Source organism: Terrapene carolina, unplaced genomic scaffold, assembly GCF_002925995.2.
Source record: "Terrapene carolina triunguis isolate 2854851 unplaced genomic scaffold, T_m_triunguis-2.0 Scaffold18, whole genome shotgun sequence".
NCBI classification, from domain to species: domain Eukaryota; kingdom Metazoa; phylum Chordata; order Testudines; family Emydidae; genus Terrapene; species Terrapene triunguis.
Genome location: NW_020664369.1, coordinates 9,101,482 through 9,125,276, shown reverse-complemented (window position 1 = coordinate 9,125,276; position 23,795 = coordinate 9,101,482). Strand labels below are relative to the sequence as shown.

At 38.5% G+C, this 23,795-nt stretch overlaps 1 protein-coding gene across 1 annotated transcript in view; it reads left to right on the top strand.

Annotated features, from left to right (window-relative positions):
- The window catches only part of LOC112113274 (protein diaphanous homolog 3-like), a 470,784-nt gene that overhangs the window by 338,937 nt on the left and 108,052 nt on the right, over positions 1–23,795 (top strand). The window contains exons 23-24 of the mRNA XM_026652145.1: positions 20,259–20,354; positions 20,823–20,882. Of these exons, the coding sequence (XP_026507930.1) occupies positions 20,259–20,354; positions 20,823–20,882 (156 nt within the window). The remainder of the gene's footprint in view (positions 1–20,258; positions 20,355–20,822; positions 20,883–23,795) is intronic.

Genomic DNA, 23,795 nt, shown 5'->3' with positions numbered 1-23,795 from the left:
GCAAGAAGGAGGGAAAAGCAAGCTGAATTTTCTTCCGAGGGAGCAAGTTCTCTAGGAAGCCACCCTCTTGTATGTCATGCTAGAATCCAAAGCAATTTCTTCATCTCACCTTCCCTTCCCCTTCTCTGATGCACTAATGATACTAACTTTAGTAGCACATGAATCTGCTTGTCCCACAACTGCTTCCAAGCTGCTCCCTATACATGGACTATCCTCTGTGAACTTGTTCTGCAGGCCACTTCCCTCTCCTCATTCAAATTCCTCCTTAGGGGATACTTCTGCCATGAGGCTCGCAGCAACTGAATCACCTGTCTCCCCTTCCCAGTCTACATACACTCACACTCTGTCTCTGTACCATCTCTGGTCTTTTCTCTCCAGTGGGTGGGCATCTCCATCTTCAAAGTATTCGGAGGAGGCTAATGGCTCCTTTCTCCCTTAGTCAAGGCTTACAAAGGAACCAGGCACTTTCTCCTCCTTTTGTGGGAGAGAGTAGAAGAGAGGTTCTGCTTCAATTGTGGGTCCCTATGTGTATTGCACTGTGGGTACATATTCAGTCCCTTAGCTTGAGACCAGAGAATTCTTGCAAGCAGTGTCCATTGCTCACACCTGTGCCCCTGCTCTCCTCATGCTCCATACCAAAGGTATAAGGGGCAGATTGGACCAACTGCCTCTCCAGTTACTTCTTACTGCCACATGGCCTGTGTCAGGACCTCCAGTATCTGGAGTGTCTGGGGTTTTTTCAGCCTTGTCTTCAACCTATAAATATTTCAAAGTTTTATCTTTAGTATAGGTAGTGTAAATAGTCTTTAATAGTATAGTTAGTATTTAGTTAGTTTCCTCACCCCAGGAACCCTTACCACCACCACTCTGGCTCCCGATACCGGAATTAGAGTATGCCCAGAACATCAGGCTTTAAAAGCTGTCTCCTGTCCCCATTCCTTTTTAGTCAGCAACGATCACTTGCACTGCTTTTACTGCCTTGGGGAAGCAAATATTTCCATCAGCTGCAATATTTGTCACTCCTTCCTTAGGCATACCTAACTGATTCAGGAATTCCAGCTTAAAAAACACCTAGTGGAAAAGGCTATGAATGCCTAGTCCGACCCAGGCTGGGGGAACCGCCTCTATACATTGGCCAGAGTGAGCAAGGAGCGCACCTCCTGTCATGTGGCCTCCATCGGGGTCTCATCAGGAGAGCAGGGAATGGTCTCATAAACACAAGAGCAGATTCCCCCTTTAAGTCCATTCCTCTTCAAGCTGAACAAGCCTTTGCACCCTGCCCCTAAAGATTTAGAACGTCCTAAGCCCCCAGGCCATGATAAAAAGGGTCATAAGAGCGGGGCTTCATCGGTACCAGACTCCTCACCAACAGTAACAATGCCAGCAATACTACCTAAGTCAAAAGATTGAGAACTGCCAGTATGGGCAAAGAGTACCCACCAGGAACCTCAGTCACTGATGGTACCATCACAACTAATTACCCACTTAGTCTTTCTATATCAGCTTTATCAGCATTGGCAGAACTCGGGACACTAATAGATGAATAACCACACAGTGTTCCATAAGCACAAAATCTCACTATGACTACATCCAAAATTCACTCCTTGGATATTTTCAGAATTTCAACTTAAACCAGTCAATTCACTTCCCAGTATTTTTTTTTTTCCAAAGCCCCATGACTCTGGTGAGGAAAGGAGACTTCATTCCCTCAACATAAGATGAGCATTGGCATTATACCTGCAGAAAACATAGCCGATCAGAATATCATCTGGAGTGTTTGTTGCCATAGCAGAATGAGTCCAAAGTCAAGCTATATCCTCTCAGAGGATCTCTGTCTGTAACTGACTCTCTCAGTTGGCACAGCTCCTTCTCCTACATAGGACCAGGGCTCACTCTGCAGGGGCCTAAGTCTCAGTGGCATCACTTCAGGACGTACCCCTGCTTGACATTTGCCTGGGCAGCTATATGCAGTTCCATCCACATATGCAAAAACACATTTTGCCTTGATCCAAGACTTCTCTGCTGACACATCCTTTGGGGTGAAAACGGTTCTACATGCAGCTTTACCACCTGCATTCTCGCACCCACCTCCTCTTTCAGTACTGCTTGTCAATCACCCACAGTGGAATACATACAGGAACTAGCACTCAAAGAAGAAAGGGAAGTTACTTATCTTGTTGCAAATGGAGTTCTTCAAGGTGTGTGGTCCCTATCTGTATTCCACAACCCTCCATTCTTCCCCTCTGCTTCAGATCATGACTGAATTTGCAGTAGAGAAGGAACGGGAGAGGCAGTCAGTCCATCCCACTCCTTCTACTCTCAGTACAGAGCACAAGAAGAGCAGGGGTGTGGGCATGGAGCAATGGACATTGCTTGCAAGAAACCTCTGCTCTCAGGTACATGGAGCGCAAGCATATCTACAGTGAAATACTGATAGGGAACACACATCTTGAAGAACTCCAGTTACAAGAAGGAAAGTAGTAACTTTCCAGTCTTCCCTCTGGCTTTCCCTTCTGTTTGATTCTGGTCTTGCATCTGTCTCTCTGCTGCTGATCATTACTGTTATCTCCGCTCAGCAGTAGGTCAGCAGCCCCATGGGGTTCTGAGGAAAGAGTACAAAGTGCTGCTACTGCTGACTCCATACAAGGGGCTTGCACACTCATAACCCCACTGAGGCTTTCCTGTGACCACAGTAACCCAAATCTAATCAACCCTGTAGCTCAAGCATGAGCTTGAAGAAGCCATCTCTAAGAATGATTGAGTACCTCAATTTTCTTGTTCCTCCAGTCTCTCTCTCTATTATGGCTGCCAGCTTGGGTGTTCATTGTGCCTATGTAGAAACTTTCTGATTTGATTAGTGAGTATTTATTTTTAAATTTAAATACAGTTTAAATTTTTTTAAATATGATTTTTTTTCTCTGTGATCTACCTTCAAATGCATATAGTACCTAAAGAGAGAGACAACTTTATGATAGTGATATATTACATTATATTACAAATAACAGATCTTATGAGACGCTGATTTCATTTTAAAATAAAAATGTGCTAATGAAATTTGAGTTCCTTGCTCCTTACAAGTGATTTGTATAGGAAATCTTTCCCTGAAAAATGACATTAGTGGAAATAATAGTTTTCAAGTAACCTAAAATAAAGATTGCTTCCATTCTTGCCAGCTTCGTTTCAATTGGAGCTGTGACATACACAAAGAACATGAAAAGAATAATTCATAAATAGTAGACTTTATTAACCTCTTTATATATAGATGACTTTGCATTTTTAGTGACAATTGTTCAATCAGCACCCCAGTCTATTATGAACAGAGCTCATTAATGTGCATAAACTTGGTCTATTCTGGTTACAATGCATATTTAATGTCACATACTTTTCTTATAGTAGCTGCTTAGTTTTGCTATAAAAAATAAATAGCCCCAAGTGAACAAGAAGGGTCCTAAAATCAGTAAATGCACAATAAGTGGCTTTTTTAAAACATTATCCTTAATAATTTATATTACACTAATTAGCCCAATATTTAAAATCCTTAGGTAAATGAGATGATAGACATTTACACCAAGGTGTAACTTGCAGGACAGAAGAGAGTCAGGATGATAGTGAATGAGGAAGGATGGTTTGGCAGTAGTTGCCTTAACTTTTCATTTATAACCTTTTTAATGTTTAGGCTTTTGCAGAAGTGGATATAGTGCAGGTGTAAAACTTTCTTTTGTATTAGCAGTAGTCAGTGACAGCAGTGTTTCAGCAGTAACTATCTTTTATAAAGTTTTCTTTATCTGAGCACTTCCTAAATTATTGAATTTATAGCATTTTATTGTATGTTGTTTATTTATAGACTAGTGTCAGATTGTGGATGGGGGGAAGTGGTAGATGTGGTATACCTTGACTTTAGTAAGGCTTTTGACACTTTTACATGACTTCTCTTAAACAAACTAGGGAAATATAGGCTATACAGAGCTACTATATGACGGATGCATAACTGGTTGGAAAACTGTTCCCATAGAGTAATTATCAGTGGTTCAAAGTCAAGCTGGAAGGGCATATCAAGTGGGGTCCTCCAGGGATCTGTCTGAGTCAGGTTCTGTTCAATATCTTCTTAAATGATTTTAATAATGGCATAGAGAGTACGCTTGTAAAGTTTGTGGACAATACCAAGCTGGGAGGGGTTATAGGTGCTTTGGAGGATAGGATTAAAATTCAAAATGATCTGGACAAACTGGAGAAATGGTCTGAAGGAAATAGGATGAAATTCAGTAAGGACAAATGGAAAGTACTCCTCATAGAAAGGAACAATCAATTGCAAACATACAAAATGGGAAATGATTGCCTAGAAAGGAGTACTGCAGAAAGGGATCTGGAGATTATAGTGGATCACAAGCTAAATATGAGTCAACAGTGTAACACTGTTGCAAAAAAAAAAAAAAGTGAACCTCATTCTTGGATTTGTTAGCAGGAGTGTAGTAAACAAGACACAAGAAGTAATTCTTCCACTCTACTTTGCACTGATAAGGCCTCAGCTGGAGTATTGTGTCCAGTTCTGGGTGCCACATTTCAGGAAAGATGTGGACAAATTGGAGAAAGGCCAAAGGAGAGGAACAAAAATGATTAAAGGTCTAGAAAACATGACCTATGAGGCAAGATGGAAAAAAAATTAGCTTGTTTAGTCTGGAGAAAAGAAGACAGAACAAGGGTACATTATAACAATTTTCCAGTACATAAAAGGTTGTTACAAGGAGGAGGATGAAATGTTCTTGTTAACCTCGGAGGATAGGACAAGAAGCAGTGGGTTTACATTACAGCAAGGGAGGATTAGGTTGGACAAAAAGAAAAGCTTCCTGTCAGGGTAGTTAAGCACTGGAACAAATTGCCTAGGGAGGCTGTGGAATTTGAGTCATTGGAGGTTTTTAAGAACAGGTTAGACACCTGTCAGGAATGGTCTAGTTATTACTGAGTCTTGTCGTGAGTGCAGGGGATTGGGCAACATGACTTATTGAGGTTGCTTGCAGTCCTACACTACTAAGAGTCTGTGATTTTTGCCCTTGTGATGCACTGTGCAGAGGGATCTTCTGTGTGTCAATTTCCCCTTCCCATAGAGCTACTCCAAGTTATCATGTGTCCCCACCACTAGAGCACATTCTGTGCAGAGTCTCTCCCCTGCCACTCTTTAAATTCCTGGTACAGCAAAGAATGAGCAAGTGAGTCAGTGTCATAGTTTCATCACCTCGTGGCTGTTGTTCCTGGGTAACGTGTGCTCTTCAGGGTGGATTTGATTTAAATCACTAGTCAGGAAGACTCGATTTAATCATGGATTTCTACATAAAAGTGCATTCTTGTTGGTGGTTGTAACCTTAATACATAGTCTTCACAACTCAGAGATAGATGTAGGTTTCATTTTTAGAAGGTACACACTATATATTTTTAAAGTGATTTTAGTTTGAAAACTTTTCAGATTAGTTTTACAGCTATATCAGAAAATGAATGATTGTTTGGTTATTTCATTTACCAAAGCTAATTGAAGCAGATATTTATGAAGTCATTGGGAGGTGAACTATCTCCAGTTCTACAGGTTAATGATTAATATATGGAGGATTTTCTTGCCATACTGTATTAGGAGGAGAACATCACCAGACAGACATTTAAAGTGTTTTATTTAACTAAAATAACAACGTTATGTATTCTGGATTTTTTTCTTCAACAGCAAACATATAATATTTTAACAAAACAAGCATATGAATTTAGTTAAACATTCAAGTATTTTAAAATAGGTTTGTTTTTGTTTAAATTGTTTTTAACAAATAGTTAAATGAAATATTTAAAAATAAAAAATTAAATCGACTGTCAGCCAGGTCAATATGAGAAACTTAAAATATTGGCTTCTGCAGCTAACTCAATTGTCTTCACCTTCATTTTCCTGTTTGTTCGTAATCTAAACAAACAATTTAATACTGTACAGAGCAATGATGATTGTGAAGCTTGGTTGAGGTAGTGAAGTCAGAGGGTGGGATATTTCCCAGGGAATGCCGTACTGGTAAATGATGAACTAGTACTCGGCTGAGCCCTCAAGGGTTAACACACTGTTGTTAATGTAGCCTCACACTCTACAAGGCAGCACAAATGGAGGGAGGGGAGACAGCATGGCAAACAGAGACACACACCCTGTGTCAGAGAGATACGCAGAGATGCACATTGCCCCTTTAAGTACGCTGACCCTACTTTAAGTATATTGCCTTTTTAAGTAGATCAGCAAGTTGAGACAGCAGCTGCTGTCAGCAAGCTCCCTCTGTCCTGAGCCCTGTCGTGTCCCCTCACTGCTCTATGGAGATTCGGTAAGCGGGGGGCAGGAGCAGCGGTGAAGGGGACACTCTGACATTAAGCCCCCTCTTTCCCCTCCCCCCCACCCAGCAAGCAGGAGGCTCCCAGGAGCAGTTCCAAGGCAGAGGCCAGTAGTAGCGCATGGCAGTGGGGAGAGGACAGCTGAACTGCCAGCAATTGATAGCCTGCTGGGCGGCTGCCACACAGGGAACTTACAGGAGCAGGAAGCTGCCGGTCCACCCTGGTTCCAAGCCCCGACCAGCTAGCTCCAACGCGCTGCTCATTCTGCAAGCAGTGAACAAAGCATGCAGCTGCCAAACAATGTTATAAGGGAGCATTGCACAACTTTAAATGAGCCTGTTCTCTAATTGATCAGCAATGTAACAACGAAACGACGTTAACCGGGACGACTTTAAGTGAGGAGTTACTGTATTATTTCTTGTCCTTTCTTAGCAGCTCCTTTGTAGTTTTCATTTCTTTTTGGAATTGATTTGAACCTTGTGTTGCCACAATAATTTAAGTCTGAAGGGAACTATTTCTGTAAACATTTGACTTAGCTCTCCTACAGAACTTGACTGTGGCCTGGTCTACGCTAGGAAATTAGACCAGGATAACTACGTTGCTCAGTGGTGTGAAAAAGTCACATCCCTGAATGACACAGTTATACCTAACCCTAGTGTAGACAGCCTTAGCTCAACAGGAGAATTCTCCTGTTGACCTAGTTACCTCCTCTCAGGGAGGTGGAGTACCTATGCTCATGGAAGAATCCCTGCTATTGGCATAGGTAGTGTCTTTACTGAAATGCTGCAGCATTTTAAGTGTAGACAAGCCCTTATACTGGAGAGGTGTTAATGGGACATTTCACTGTGAATGGTCTCTTGAAATAAGTGTTAAACTACTTATGCTAAACAATCTGTTCCATCTTCTATTTTGCCGTTGTCTACACTGCACTTTCGTCATTAAAACTTTTTTGCTCAGGAGTGTGAAAAAACACATCCCTGAACAACAAAAGTTTTAACAATGAAAAGCACCACTCTCTCGGCGGCGAAGCTACCGAACCTCATTGGGGGTGGTTTTATTTTGTCGCCAAGAGAGCTCTCTCCCAGCAACAAAGAGCGGCTAGTCTGCACACCTTACAACAGCGTAGCTGCAGCAGCACAGCCACGCCATTGTAAGGTGCGCAGTGTAGACATAGCCTTAGTTGTGAGGCTCTCAGCACCTTTTCCAGACTTAAAGAAGAGCTTTCTGTAGCTGGAAAGCATGTCTTTTCACCAGCAGAAGTTGGTCCAGTAGAAGATATTACTTTTCCCACCTTGTCTCCTACAGAACTAGAAGGCTGCTTAATGTGTCTGCACTTAAAATTTCTCTTGGTGCTATATTTTTTTAACAGTGTCAGAAATTTAGATTTGGGGACTGAACTTCTGTTTAAATAGCTGCCAACTGTACTTCCACCTGAACTTCACTACTGTGTTTGTAGTAGATACTAAGTCATCAGTCTATTTGACAACAGAGGTTTAACTCGTTACGGCACCAGTGTAGTACATTTTTTTTCTGTGTAAGACACTGTTAAGTTTATTGCCACTGTAATATAAATTACCAACAAAGTAAAAATTTTCTGCCTTCTGGGATTTTATGATTAGGGTTCTTATATTTATTTTACACCAACCTTAAAATTAAAAGCTCAGGAATTCTTGTTTAAACAATTTTACTGAAGGCCAGGGAAATTCAGACTTTATATTAATATAGATGTAGATAAATACTCAGAAGTGCTATATATGAATCCTAAAACCTCATCCAAATATGAGAACTAAATAAATAAATAAGGTAATAAATGTTAAATGAGTTAAAATGTTAACTTTGTAATTTTTGTTACAGAGATGCATGAGCAGTAAAGTAAGCTTCAGGGTTGTAAAAACTCCAATGTGCATGCATGTGTGTGTTCAAATATATATATAAAAAGTAGGGCTGTCGATTACTCGCAGTTAACTCATGCGATTAACTCAAAAAAAGTAATCGCGATTTAAAAAATTAATCGCACTGTTAAACAATAGAATACCAATTGAAATGTATTAAATATTTTTGGATGTTTTCTACCTTTTCAAATATATCGATTTCAATTACAACACAGAATACAACATGTACAGTGCTCACTTTATATTATTTGTTCTTACAAATATTTGCACTGTAAAAATGATAAAAAAAATAGTATCTTTCAATTCACCTCATAAAAGTACTGTAATGCAATCTTTTTATTGTGAAAGTGCAACTTACAAATGTAGATTTTTTTTTTTGTTACAAAGCTGCACTCAAAAACAAAACCATGTAAAACTTTAGCGCCTACAAGGCCACTCAGTCCTACTTCTTGTTCAGGCAGTCACTAAGACAAACAAGTTTATATACATTTACGGGCGATACTGCTTCCTGCTTCTTATTTACAGTGTCACCAGAAAGTGAGAACAGACATTTGCATGGCACTTTTGTAGCCGGCTTTGCAAGGTATTTGCAAGGTGCCAGATATGCTAAACATTTGTATGCCCCTCTATGCTTCAGCAATCATGCCAGAGGACATGGAAACATGCTGATGATGCTCGTTAAAAAAATAATGCCTTAATTAAATTTGTGACTGAACTCCTTAGAGGAGAATTTTATGTCTCCTCTTCTCTTTTACTCGCATTCTGCCATATATTTCATATTATATCAGTCTCAGATGATGACTCATCACATGTTCGTTTTAAGAACACTGTCACAGCAGATTTGACAAAACACAAAGAAGATACCAATGTGAGATTTCTAAAGATAGCTACAGCACTCGACCCAAGGTTTAAGAATCTGAAATGCTGTCCAAAGTCTGAGAGGGACGAGGTGTGTAGCATGCTTTCAGAAGTCTTAAAAGAGCAACACTCAGATGCAGAAACTACAGAACCCGAACCACCAGAAAAGAATATCAACCTTCTGCTGGTGGCATCTGACTCAGATGATGAAAAGGAACATGCATCAGTCTGCTCTGCTTTTGGTTTGTTATTGAGCAGAACCCATCATCAGCATGGAAGGATGTCTTCTGGAATGGTGGTTGAAGCATGAAGGTACATATGAATCTTTAGCACATCTGGCACGTAAATATCTTGCAACATCGGCTACAACAGTGCCATGAGAATGTCTGTTCTCACTTTCGGGTGACATTGTAAACAAGAAGCGGGCAGCATTATCTCCTGCAAATTGTAACCAAACTTGTTTGTCTGAGCGATTGGCTGAAGTAGGACTGAGTAGACTTGTAGGCTCTGAAGTTTTACATTGTTTTATTTTTGAATGCAGTTATTTTTTTGTACATAATTCTACATTTGTAAGTTAAACTTTCATGATATAGAGATTGCACTACAGTACTTGTAGTAGGCGAATTGGAAAATAATATTTTGTTTTTTCACAGTGCAAATATTTGTAATCAAAAATAAATATAAAGTGTACACTTTCTATTCTGTGTGGTAATTGAAATCAATATATTTGAAAATGTAGTTGGGAAGCCAAATAATTCTTGCTTGCTTAATTTTAAGTAATCATGCTAATTTTAATAAAATTGAAGCAGCAGCAAATTACTGCCTTCTGACATTATATTATCTTTTTTAGAATAAAGTCAGATATCCTTTTTTTTTTTTTTTTGCTTACTTACTAATAAATAGACCCATGTTATTTAATTCTTCTTTTAACGGAAGTAAACATAGGTGATGTTTCTTCTGTTTTTCATTTACTGTAGTAAGGTGTTTTCCTTTTGTAATTGTTTAACTCTAGTCTTATTTTTATATTGTGTACATACAATACCCGTTCATCTGGACCAAAAGAATTTCTTGGTCACCATTCAGCCTTTCTCTAGAACAGAAGGGTGCTCTCATGATTGGAGTATAAAGGTTCAGTTACTTATCAGTTTTTTTATATTACCTTAAATGAAACTCCTTCTCCAGAATGACTTCATCAGTTAAAAAAAATGGGAAAAAACTCTAACCATCGCTTGAGACTGGCTAGCCATACATTTTTTCTACCTCTAGTTTCTTAGCAAATGTTAATAGGTTTGTAAGAAGTATTACTGTTTTCCCTTTTTATTTCTTTTCAATGTTTTCTGATTTCCACAAACGGCTGTCAGTTTCTTAATTCTTTCCAGTTCTCATTCATATTTTCCCTCTAGTCAATTAGCTACCCCTCACTAATTTTTATACACTTAATTTCTAACTATTCTTTTTGCTCTGTTTTATAATTTGTGTTCATGTCTCATGTCTTTCTGAAGCATATACTTGTATGATTTCCTATGGGGAAAAAAAAGGAAGAAACAGGACATTTGTTTCTTTAAGCTGAGTTTGCCTTCTGAGTCTGAGTATAAATGTGTTTCTTCTATCATTTAAAGACATTTAGTGGAGGAAGCAATTAACAGTTCCTTTAACATTTTTTAACAGTTGTGTAAGACAAATATAATGCAAGTACTGTATATCTCGTATTTTTTTTACCATAGTTGTTTCTTGCAAAACCCTTGACACAAGGTGAAAGCTCCAACAAAGTATATAGTACTATTCTGGGCAAATGTTACCTCTGACAGATAGCCACGGGGTTTGTCTCTTTTTGACATATTAGAAACATGCCGAGACCATGATGTCCTTTTTTAAAAAGAGATACAAGACTAAGGCCATGTCTACGCTACCACTTATGTCGTCAAAACTTACGTTGCTCAGAGGTGTGAAAAAAACACCACCCTGAGAAACATAAGTTTTACCAGCGTACGTGCTTGTGTGCACACACTATGTCGGTGGGACAGCTTCTCCCACCAGCATAGCTACTGCCGCTCATTGAGATGATTTTATTATGTCAATAGGAGAGCTCTCGCCCGTCAGCATAGAGCAGCTACCTGAGTGATCTTACAGCAGTGCAGCTGCATCGGTACAGCTGTGCCGCTGTAAGTTCGCAAGTGTAGATATGGCCTAACATAGTGAGAAGATTAGGTCTCTGCTGCTCTGTCTTGGACATCATAGAGGACGTTCATTCACTTTATTGGGAAACCTTTAGGAACTAAGATCCAAGACACAGTTAAATCTGTGAGAAGGCTGCAAAGGGATTCAATTTATGACTCAGTCAAAATCAAAAGAAAGCAAGTATGTATGTTCTGAGATCCAGGAAAAAGAGTATTTTTTTTAATCCCAATCAAACATCAACTGTGAAGCAAAAACATTTATTTTGATACTCACCAAACTGAGAGTTCAGTAAGGAAAAGAACTCAGTTCTTCAAAAGGCTAAAGCTGCAAGTTTGTTCTTGGAGGAGATAATAAGAGGCTGAGAAAGCAGCAGTGGTACCTGGAGTGGTTTCTGATTTGGCTCAATAAGATTAGGGTTCCCTGCTTGATAATGTGAATAATGGAAATGAAAATCTTTTTCTCTTTTCTGCAACTTTTTCTATAGTTAAACTTATGTCGTATTTTTAAAAAGGGATGCAATGCCCTGGCAGCTGTACTTCTAAGGGGGCACAGCTAAACTTTGCTTGTAAAAGTGTGACTTCCTTCCCTATCCACCCAAAATTGGTTCTGAGCTTGCAGGATGTGTATTTCCACATCCCTATCAGTCCTTCACAACACAAACACCTTCCATTTCAGTGGGGCAAGGTCATTAGCAATACAGAGTTTTTCCCTTTGATCTTTCTGCTGCCCATATGTATTTACAACATTCCTATTGGTGGTGACAGCACATCTAAGATGACTGATTCTACACATACTCTCCTATTTAGAGTAGAGCAATAATGTCACCCTTGTGCAAAATCTCTCATGCACCCCCAAAGGACACGACTTTTCAAGGCAGTTCAGTAGGTCAGTGCTAAGTAGGAGTGAAAGGCACTTGAAAGGCAACCATTACTGAGAAGTAACTTCTCTCTTCTGAAAATCTCATTGTATTATCACCAGTAAAGTTCACCAAAAGAAATGTGATGATAAAATACAGAACTTTGGTTGATTAAGCCTAACAGCAAAGATTTAAGAACCACCAGTCCTTATCCCAATTTTTGAAAATTCTCAATTCCTTTATGCCATTGAATTTTTTTTCCCTTAGACTGTAGGGAAAATAAACTTGGATTTGTTTTACAGCCGGATATCTCTTCCCCTTTCCCCATTGTGTGTATGACAACAGAAATGTTTAACTCAAATATACAAGTATACACACCAAACGAGGAAAAAAGGAATTTAGATTGTATTCAATACTCAGAAACCATCTTAAAGGGTTTGATCCAGAGTGGATAAAAATCAATGATTCTTAAAAAAAAAAAAATCGGATTTTTTTTTTAATTTAAATTGGATTGTTTTGATAAAATGTTTTTTGAGGAAAAAACCTATCTAAAGATAGTTTTAATTAAAATACTTTATAGCCCAAAGATATCTCATTATGGAATAGGGATTATAAATTCTAATTCTATAGTATGAGACAATATGTTCATGTAATGTTTAAGAAAAGTTTTATAAGTGAGTTCCAATAGTTCATGGATTAGGGACTCAACCTCATGGGGTTCCAGGAGCTTTTGTATAGATTATTTAGGTTAATCTTTCTATCTACCCAGTGGGACTCAGTGCCCAGTCTACAAGATACCATCAGAGATACTTAGTTTTGCAGTTTTCAAACTGTGGATTTGTGTCTCCAGAGAGAACATGCTTGTTAACAGCAAAAATGTTTTTAAATAATATATAGAGGTGAGAAATAGTTAAATAAAACTATTTAAATGTCTGTCTGGTGGTGAGCTCCTCCTAATTACAGTATGGCAAGAAAATCCTCCAAATAATGATTGACCTGTTAAATTGGAGATAGTTCACCTCCCAATGACTTCATAAATAACTGCTTCAATTACCTTTGGTAAATGAAATAACCAAACAATCATTTATTTTCTGATATAGCTGTAAAACTAATCTGAAAAGTTTTCAAAATAAATCACTTTAAAAATGTATAGTGTGTACCTTCTAAAAATGAAACCTATATCTATCTCTGAGTTGTGAAGAATATGTATTGAGGTTATAACAACCAACAAGAATGTACTTTTATGTAGAAATCCATGATTAAATCGAGTCTTCCTGATTTAATCATTGAATCATGGATTTAAATCAAATCCACCCTGGTTTGATCCTAGAGAGAGAATATATTTCATTGGACCAACTTCTGTTGGTGAGAGAGACAAGCTTTTGAGACACACAGAGCTCTTCTTCTGGTCTGGGAAAGGTACTCCCAGTGTCACAGTTAAATGCAAGGTGGAGCAGATTGTTTAGTGTAATTAGTTAGCACATATTCTAAGGGACCATTCAAGGCAGGAGTGGCGAAAGCTTCGTATAAGTGGGGGGGCCACTGGCAATGGAACTGTGGCCCTGCCCCCTGTGCCGCCCCTCCTCCCCCAGGCCCCACCCCTGCACGCTCCTTCTCCCTGAACCCCTGCCCTCGCACCGCGTCTTCTCCCTGCGGCCCTGCCCCCACGCTGCCTCTTCCCCCAAGACCCTACCCCCTCTCCGTCCCTCCACTTGTCCCTCACCCTTATGGCCCTGTTCCAGCACCCTTGATTCAATGTAGAATGATCCATTAACACCTCTGCAGTCATAGGAGAAAATGAGGGGGTTAGTGGGTTACAGATTATTGCAATAAACCATAAATCCAGTGTCTCTGTTCAGTGCATGATTTTTAGTGTCTAGCTGAGTAATGAAATTTAAGCTCCCGGGCTTATCTTTTGAAAGTGTTGTGCAGGTTTCTTTTGTGAATGAGGACTGATAGGTCAGACATAGAGTGTGAAAAGTGTTCCGCCACACAAGATGAGATGTCTTATCATTTTCCTATGCGAGTTCATTAGAGAGCATAGTGTGATTACATGGTTTCACCCTCATCGTTTTATTGAGGCATTTAGTTCACTGGATGAGGTATACCACATTTTGATATCATGTGTAGGATCAATGGATTTTGAAAGGTGTGTTGTGGGAGGGTGTTGATCATTGTAGCAGTGGAGATAAGTCTGCAGGTTTTGCATCTGTTCTGGCAGGGTCTAGTGTTGCTCTGAGTTGGTGTGTCTTGGTCTGTGGGGAGCTTGCTTCTGATGATGAGCTTGGAGAGGTTGGGGTGAAGGCCAGAAGTGGGAGTTCAGGAAAGATTTCTTTTGGAATGGGGGTCCCCATCGAGTATGGGTTGTAGTTGTTTGATGATACCCAGTATAAATTCCAGTGTGGGGTGGTAGGTGATAACTAGGGGTGTGCAATCTATTTCTCTGGTGGGGTGTCTTTGTTTGGAGAAGGTGGTTTAAATGTGTTATATCCCAGACTTTTACCTCTTAGCACTTTCTGTGACTGTATATAACAGATTTCTTGGAGTGTTTGAGGTGGTTACTGGATCTGGGAAGGTAGGGTGATGATGCATGGATTTCAAAATAAATCACTTTAAAAATGTATAGTATGTACCTATATAAACCTTTGTATAAGGTTTTCTGTGGGGTTCCATTGTTGAAGCTGAAGGTGGTGTCCAGGAAGTTGATGCTAGTGTGGGAATGTTCCAGAGAGTTTAATGGATGGTGGTGGTGGTTGAAGTTGTGAAGGAAATCTATGAGGGAGTTTAAGCTCGCTGTCCAGAGAATGAAAATATCATTGATGTATCTCAGGCACATCATTAGTTTTGTAGTGCATTTGTCCAGAAATTCTTCTTCAAGGTGGCCAATGAAGAGGTTGTCATATTGGGCAGCCATCCTAGTACCCATGGCTGTTCCCATGGTTTGGACAAAGTGTTTGTTGTTGAATGTAAAGTTGATATGGGTGAGGATGAAATGGAGTTTGGCAATGTGTTTGGGATGGATATCTGAGAGTTGTCCATTGTCTTGTAAATATTTGAGGCAGGCAACTACATTGTCATTGAGAGGGATGTTGGTGTATAAGGAAGTGACATCCATGGTGGCAAGGATTGTGGTCTGAGGGAGGTTAATATTGTGGAGTTTGTGGAGGAAGTCAGTTGTGTCCTGGAGGAAACTGGCCCTTTGTTCAGTAATTGGTTTGAGGATGGTTTCTGTGAGTCCCATTATTTCTTCAGCAAGAGTGTTGTGGCCAGATGTGGTGGGTCTGCTTGGGTTCCCTTGTTTATGTATCTTGGGAAACATAGAGAAGGTCCCTTGGGTGGGTTTGTGGGGGGTGTGTTTGTAGAGTTTCTCTTGGAGTTGTTTGGGAAAGGATTTAATGATATCCTTAAGTTATTGGATAAATTGTGATGTGCGAGGTCTTTGAGTTCTTTAGAGTAGGTGGTGTTGGAGAGTTCTCAGTTGGCCTTATTAACATAATCATCTGGGTTGAGGTTTAATCCTGTCAGTTAATTACAGTATAACAAAGAGCTTTATCTAATTGCCATGTCATCAGTTAGATCCCAATGGAAACTGACAGTCTAACTCCCTGGTCTCAGATAAAGTTCTTAACTGCACAGCTGGATTAGGCAATGCTGACAGCACATGTGTTAAATTATTCCTGAATTGCTGTTCTGAAGTTTGACTAGCATTTCTTGGGAAAGATTTGCAGGATTTTGAAGATAGTCGGATATAGATGCAACACCTTAAATGAGGAAGAATATTTCTATGTAGGGCCTCACTATTAGATACTATTCGTCTGGTAAAGTGAACATCTACCATCCTTAATGTGACTCAACGTTGTTTTTACTGTTTCTTTGTGGGAAGGTGGGAAAGCATTTTTTTAAAGTGAAAAGTCATATTTCTATCCACAAGTAATCTTATAATAACATAGTGCTTTTATGTTCAGACACATATTCAAAATGATATATGTGATAACAGTATGCCAGTGCATTAAGACTGTTTAGCTGAATTATTTTATATCTTGTATCACTGATATTTGAGTAGTCATTGGTTAATCCAAAAGCTGCTAATTTCAGACAAGCAGTTTACATACATGATCTGTAGTTATGAGTTTCTGAAGGGTCATGTTGTAATACAGGGTTTATAACAATCATGTTCTTCAATTCCTGCTGATGGAGAACTAATATTTCTGGTATATTTCTGTTTAACATTTTAAATGTCCTTATTTTACACATATTTACTTTGTATCTCTCCTGCCAAATTTGGTTGCATAAGTGTAGGTCCTTAAATCTGTATTTAGGCACCTACATACTAATTTACTTGCCTACATTCATGTGTAGGCATTTAAATCGGCACTTACAATAGCTGCCAAAATACAAATTTGGTTCCTAATTATAGACACAGAAATTTGAAAATTTAACTCTTACTCTGTGTTTTGGATGGAGAAAATTAACTGTTCGTAATTTATGTGTAATGATTGTTAACCTAGTTTTGTGAATATATCCATACGAAAGTAAAAATTACTAGAAAAGTTGCGTTTTAAAAACGTACACAAGAGGTTTAGTTTTCTAATAATTTGAAGTTTTGATCTGTAGCCTAATTTGTAAATACAATATATTGCATGCAAGTGTGAAAAATGGATAGTATCCTCAAATGGCATTAATAATTACACTTCAAAAGGTTGTTTTTCCTGTTAATTACATTATTCCTATTCAATTATTTAAAGTGTATAGTGTAGTAGATTATGCTGCAGTTCATCTTTTTGAAAACTGCTCTTTAATACTTTCCGAAGTAACTGTCAAGTCTTTAGAGGTCTTGAAAAGATAAATGGGCGAGAGGGTGAGAGAGAGATCATAAAAGACAAGGACAGAAGCTACATTGAAATGAGCCTGAAAGCAACAGTCCCTGTCTCTGCCAGGCCCCTGATCAAGATGGACAGGCAGAATCGGTTTTTCGCTGTCTGTGCATGAAATTAGAAAAGGGTGAGGGCTTCATTAGACTATGCGAAATTCTGAGATGAAAAATGCACAGTTCAGTTTTCTGGTTGCATAAACTTTTTCTTTTTCTCTTCCCCCCCCCCCCCAAAAAAAAACCGGACCCCAAAACTCTTCCTCAGTAACTAGTAATGGTACAAATTTCAGGGTATGCTTTTTTTGTTCAGCCCCTTTTGAATTACTAGTATGCACAACATTTACAAATTTTGCTAATGACAAAGAATTTTTTTTTCCTCTTCTTTGTAACTCAAATAACTGAAAGGTTGTGCCTCAAGTTTTCCAAGAGCTTCACCTTTGTGTTGATATCAAGCATGTGTTTGTCACAGAAGTGAATATCTAAGAAAATCACATGAAATCAGGTGGAGTCTGAATATAAGAGAAGGTAAAGGGTAGAATATATTGTAGCAAGAAGATTTTATTTGTCATGAATTTGGGATTGCCATGTTAATTATAATGGACCTAACCACTAGTGGGTTATGCAAGTGATCCTAAATGCATGTCAAGAAAACCTATATACCATTCCTCACCATCATTTGTGTATGCCGCATACAGGAATACTATTTTTAAATGTTTTAGCTAGTCTTATAAATAGTTGGTACTTCTCTCTTCATATCCCTCTGCTTGTAAACATAGGATCCCTTATTACCTGTTAGCCTTGCAGATGAAGAAGAAAATTATAACTAATAAAGCTGTAGAAATAACTAAATAACTTCCCCACAAATAATAATTCTGCAATTTTAAGGACTAGTATCTTAGGTCCGTAGCAAGTGCTATATTGTAAGGAAGAGATGGAAATCTTTGTTTCTAGCCCTAAACAGACATGTAGTACTGGATATTAAACCTGCTGCAGCTGAATAGTGCCTGTCCTGTCCTTCAGACCAGTGTAACTTTGGCGGGAATGTCCGCATTTGGGGGAAAAGGAAACTAATCTCGCACAGCTATTTGAAGTTATAAGTAGTCTTGCAGGAGATTGTTTAATGCACAAAATGCAGGTGAAAGGCCCAGTAGTGCAAAATAAATGCAATTCATTGTGTAGCCCAGATATTGTTATTAATCTGATTGATCTTTGGCCCCCATATTAATATTATTTGTATTGTTGGTACCACAGAGAATTTTTAAGTGACAAGAATATTTGTGAAATAATTGATTTAAATTTGAAATGGGTGTGTTGAAGCAGTGACTGTTTTACTTAGCTGTGAGGCTGGAAAACTAACATTTTATATCTCCTATTTTTATTTTTAAATGCACGGGTTTTTCTTAAATTAGTGAAGTGGTGATTTTCTCTCTGTATCAGGAGAGGTTATATTTAAGAGGGGTATTTTTGTTTGTTTTCGAGGATTTTTGGGGGGGTAGAGGGGATATTAAAGTTTGGGCTAGGTTAGAATCTAGGATCCCAGACATCATGATGATGATACCTAGCTTTTAGATCGCATTTTTCATATTTAAATCTCAGCCCACCAACTCATGTGTCCTCTTTAGTTCTTAGGCTTCTCTCTTCTGTTTGCTGGAATGCAGCCCCAAACAACTTATCTCTTGGAACCAGACATTTTTGTTCATACCCCTCAAACTGAGTGGAGATAACATGATTCAGTGGCTAGACATTGGAGCTAGACATATTCATACTAGAAGTCAGGCACATATTTTTACAAGTTGGGTTAATTATCCTTTGGAAGAATTTAGCAAAGATTGTGGTGGATTCTCCATCACTGACAATTTTTAAATCAAGAGTGGATGTTTTTTCTAAAAGATATGCTCTTGGAATTATTTTGGGGAAGTTCTATGGCCTGGTTATACAGAAGGTCAGATTAGATGGTGGTCTCTTCTGGCCCTGGAATATATGAATATAAGAATAAAAGATTTGGCCCATTTTTTTAGTTTGAGAAATGGCGCTGTTTCTTATAGTTTCCATCTTAGATGGCTTGAGTGAAATTCCTATTTCCAACTTGGTGTCTCAAGTAAGATACCTTTGCCATTTCTGTACTTTATGCTTCTCCATTTTCACTGCTAATCCAGCCTTCTGGATTTGGTGAAATACTGCCTTCTCGTGGGCAAGATGTGCCTCTCATATTTGAATGTCTATGGTAGTGTCATCTAGCTATTCCAGGGCAAACTCACTCATTCCTAGAGGTTTCCAAGTAAAGTGGAGGTTGGTGCAGATGGCTTTCAGTCATTAACTTGACAGCTCTATAGACCAGTTGGTTTGCTCTGATGTAAACTTGACAGGAAAGGTAAAAATTGCTCTAATCATGAATTTATTTGATAATAGAAGCAAGTGTATTCATGGTACTGTTGGTATAAATGCATGTACACAAATAATGAGTAACCTCATTTATGGTAACATTTATACTTATCTCATGGGACATTGTTTTTGTGTCTAATATGTTAGGTAGAAATACTCTAAATTTGGTAAATTATTTAATATGGACACAGTTTATTAAGCGAGAGAGTGAAGCTGGTTTCTGTACATTAGCTATGAACATGTTCATTGTAGTCCATGTTCACTTTAGTCCAGTGTTATTCTATTGGCTTCATGCAGAAAAATGAGTTTTGCTTGATTTTATAGAACAGTGACTCAAATGATCATTTTTGTCTAATGTGATTAATCTTTTTGGGGGGGGGACAAACTCTCAAAAGTATACAGGGAAATAAAAATTTTGCTATCAGCTCAGACAACAGAATTTCAGTAACAAATGTGTTCTAAACAACTTGTTGATTTTATGCTAGGAGCTGATTCCCTAAAAGTAACCACTTTCTGCAAGTGAAATGTCTGATTCACAATGGGTTGTGGTTTCCTATGGGGTTCAGAGAGACACACATAAATAGAACCATATTCCATTTGAAGGTAGTATTGAATCTCACTACAGAAAGCAGTGGTGTGAAGTGAATCAAATAAAGTTTGGTCCACTTTACTGAACAGCAGTACAGACGCTAATGAAACTGATTTCATTATGAGAGAGCTGATTTATGGGCAAGTTAAAGGCTTGTCTAAGTTTGAAATTGCTAATTTTAGTAATGGCACAAGGCTTTTTTTTTTTTTTTTTCACTCTCATGTATGCTTTGACATTGCTGTGGTAACATTGCTGAGGGTCTGATGGAATTCCCTCCATTTCTTTTCACAGAGGGTGATGAGACAGGAGTGATGGATAGCCTGCTGGAGGCCTTGCAGTCAGGTGCTGCTTTCCGAGACCGGAGAAAACGGACACCAAGGCCTAAAGGTGACTATTATACCTGTTCATGTTACTTTCTAAGGAATTATGACATAGAAAGACATTTTTGCTTAAAAAATGTATCATGAGTGCAGTGTGCTGCAGGCTAGAACTCCTTAGAGTCCCAGCAGCATGCGTAATCTTCTCCTTGCAATGACAAATTTCACAGAGATGCTCATTCCAGTTGGCTGATGTCAGTACCACTTTGCAAATCAATGTACTGAACTTAACATAGCCTGATTGTTATGACAAGACTCTTCTATAGAAACATATGTGCCTTATCTCTTTTGGGTGTATAGTAGCATAATTAAATCGGAAGAAAAAGTCATAACATTCTCCATTGAGTCAGATACTTTACTGCTTTGCTCCCAGAAATATTTAACCTGAAGGGAAAAAAATCTACTTGGCAATATGGTTACACCTCTGAAAGTTAATAGATGATTGTATTATGTTTCTTTTCTTCTCTTGCTTTTACAGATATACTGCAAAATCTCAGCCCAACCAATCAGAGGCCTGTTCTGAAAGCTTGTAACCATGGTAATAAACCATATTCATAAATTGCATGTTCTTATCTCAGCTTATCCTGTTGATCTGTGTTTTCTGAAGACTGCTGTGATAGTCCTGGTTTTCTATATCATTTGCATAGTGAAATAAAGTATTGGGACCTAGTTGTTAATGTTGCATCCCTAAGCTATCTTTTCAGGGTACTTTGCTGAGCTAGTCTAGCCTTTGCTGGCTTTTTTTATTTTAATTTTAGTTTTGTTTGCAGATGTAGCATTTAAATAACCCTAGAAACTGTTAGTTTCCGCCCCGTGCCTCAGATGGATTATGAACTGCGTTAGTAGAAGTGGACTATAGGGGCACATATTTTAACCACTGCCAAATATTTATAATGTTGAATTAGAGATTCATTGGTATTTACTCCATTTCTTTTCATTTGTCATTTTTCTTGATAAGTAGAACTGCAGCTGGAGTTGCAAAGTGTCAGCAGGGAGTATCATACAGTATGGGTATTAATATGGTAACATAAGTGGTGTTGTATTAGCATGATGAGAGCAAATTAACAAACCATTTCACAGAAGACCTTATGATCGAATACTGTTCCTAATTTTGGCCCTGATCCTATAACCACTTAAATTCCATACATGAATAGTCTCATTGAACTTAGTGGGACTACTCACATGCATAAAGTTAAGATCAGGATCAGGGCCTTTGTTTCTAATGTGTGACTTGTATGTTGGATAACCTACAAAATAATGTTATGTTAGCTGTGTTGTTGCTAAGGCCGAGAAGGCCAGACTTTCCTGTATTCAGTTACTGAAAACTAGTCCTCTCAAAATGAAGTTTGCATACTTAGTATCCATCTGGAAGTAAATTTTTCAACAAAATTTGTCAAAATTTGCCTTGACCACTTTTGAGTTGGTAAAATGTTTGCCACTTTTTGGTGAACAAATAGTTTAAAAAATAATTGCTAATGGAGATGTCATTAGTGCTTATGAGGAACTAATTACTCTGCCTGATTTGTTAAATGTGTTTGGTTTTCTTAAATAGTTATTACAGAAAAGAATATAGTGAACATGCAAAATATAGGTATTGTTTATAGCATTGTTGAAGTAACATGTTGAGAATCAATTACAAAATTGCTACTGTTCACATACTTTTATTTGAAGTTTAATTTGTATATAACTGTGTCCAATAATGGATATGTTCAATATTGCTATTTTTTTCGGCCAGTTCTGAAGACTCTGTCAAAGAGCATAGTATCATTTCCCAATCGGGAGGGTTTTTGCAAACATGAGAGTTATTTTTTGTTTTGTTTTTTTAAACATGAAAGCTTTAAATTCTGCCGAATTTTAGTCTGACATAGGAGTCTGATAAGTACATTAAGCAGGAGGATGTAGCCCATGACTGAGTTTGATACTAGGATTTAATATTTTGGCAGGAGAGAACACTTGATAGTCTTTAATCTTCAGTTTTATGTTTCTCCTGTAGTCACTTTCGCACTTGAGTTCTTGAAAGAAATTCTGGTTTTAAAATGTTGTCATCTTAGTTTTTCTGTTATCAGATTAGGAGCAGGAAAACAAAAATATGAGCCCACTTTGAAGGATTGCCTGTTGGAGTAGCAAGCAACACATTTCAGGCTTGTTGACTTTTCTCACACTGTGCATTCAGTAGTTCTGTATCTGAGCTGAACATCGCCACCAAGTGTACTGCACATTCTGCTGAATCCACTCATTTCAATCCTGTTTGGCTTTTGGGCAGCAATGGATTTGGTTATTGTAACTTTTTTCTTTTAACCACTAACTGTTACCAAAAAGAATGTGTCAGAATTTCCAGGCAGATGTGTTCCTGATATCATGCTAAAATCAGAGCTCATTTCTGTAACTAAAGCTGTTGAAGCAGTTATTCTGACCAAACGTTTTAATAAAAATATAAAGGTTCACTTCCCCCCCCCCCTGCCCCCATGCAGAAGCTCAAATTGGACACCAGAGCTTTTTTTTTTTTCTATTTTTTTTCCCCCTGTTTTAGCTATTCTTTGGAAGTTTAAGTGCTATAGGCCTTTTGGTACCATCTTGCCTTTTTTATAGTCTAAAATCTATACCTGTGGTAGAGGTATCAAATGCCAGTAATTCTAAACTGAAAGCAAATGTATCAGCAGTTTCTTGATCTTGCATTAATTAGCAATGTGCTCTGGATACAGCCTGGAAATTTGAATAGATGCCAAGGATTATATCACTGTCCTGTAAAAGTCAGTGGCTTATTTTGAGTTTAAAACAAGGGGACCCTATTAAGTGCTAGTGCTGGAATATAGCACTTCGCTTGTTTGTCCCTGCAAATGAGGATTAACAGATTCACCCATAATGAATGTGCTATGTTTAATATGCATTTCAGAGACATACCTAGCATGAACTCCCTTTAAACACAGTGCAGTCAAAAAGAATTATGAATATAGCTGTGGAAATTCACCCGCCCATTCATTCATCCAGGGCAAGTAGGAATATTTATTGGCTAAGTATCATCAACTTTGGTATAATCTGAGGTTTTTTTATATATCCTTTTTGCATTTGTGATTGCTCATTTGGACAGTTATTTTACCAGAGTATAAAACCTCAGGGACGTCTTCCTAAATCTGCAGGCAGCTTTAGTGTCAATATTAGCTCAGCCAAAGACAGCATCCACTGCTAAGGTGTACAGTTCCCCAGAGGGGTGGGGGAGAAGGAGGCGGGTGGTCTTGGTCTTCCATTTCTGAAACGGGTCACTGGCGATGGGTGAGTCCCAACCACTCCAGCAGTAGGACTCTAGAGTGGCAGCAGTCTCTCTTTATCTGATGAGGTGGGTTTATTCAGATCCCCTATATAATAGTCCTCGGCTGGAATGGTAGGCAGGTGCCTGCCATAGTTGCTTGGGCTGCCTCCCTGCTCTTCAGACCACTGCTTCCTTTTTTGGGGT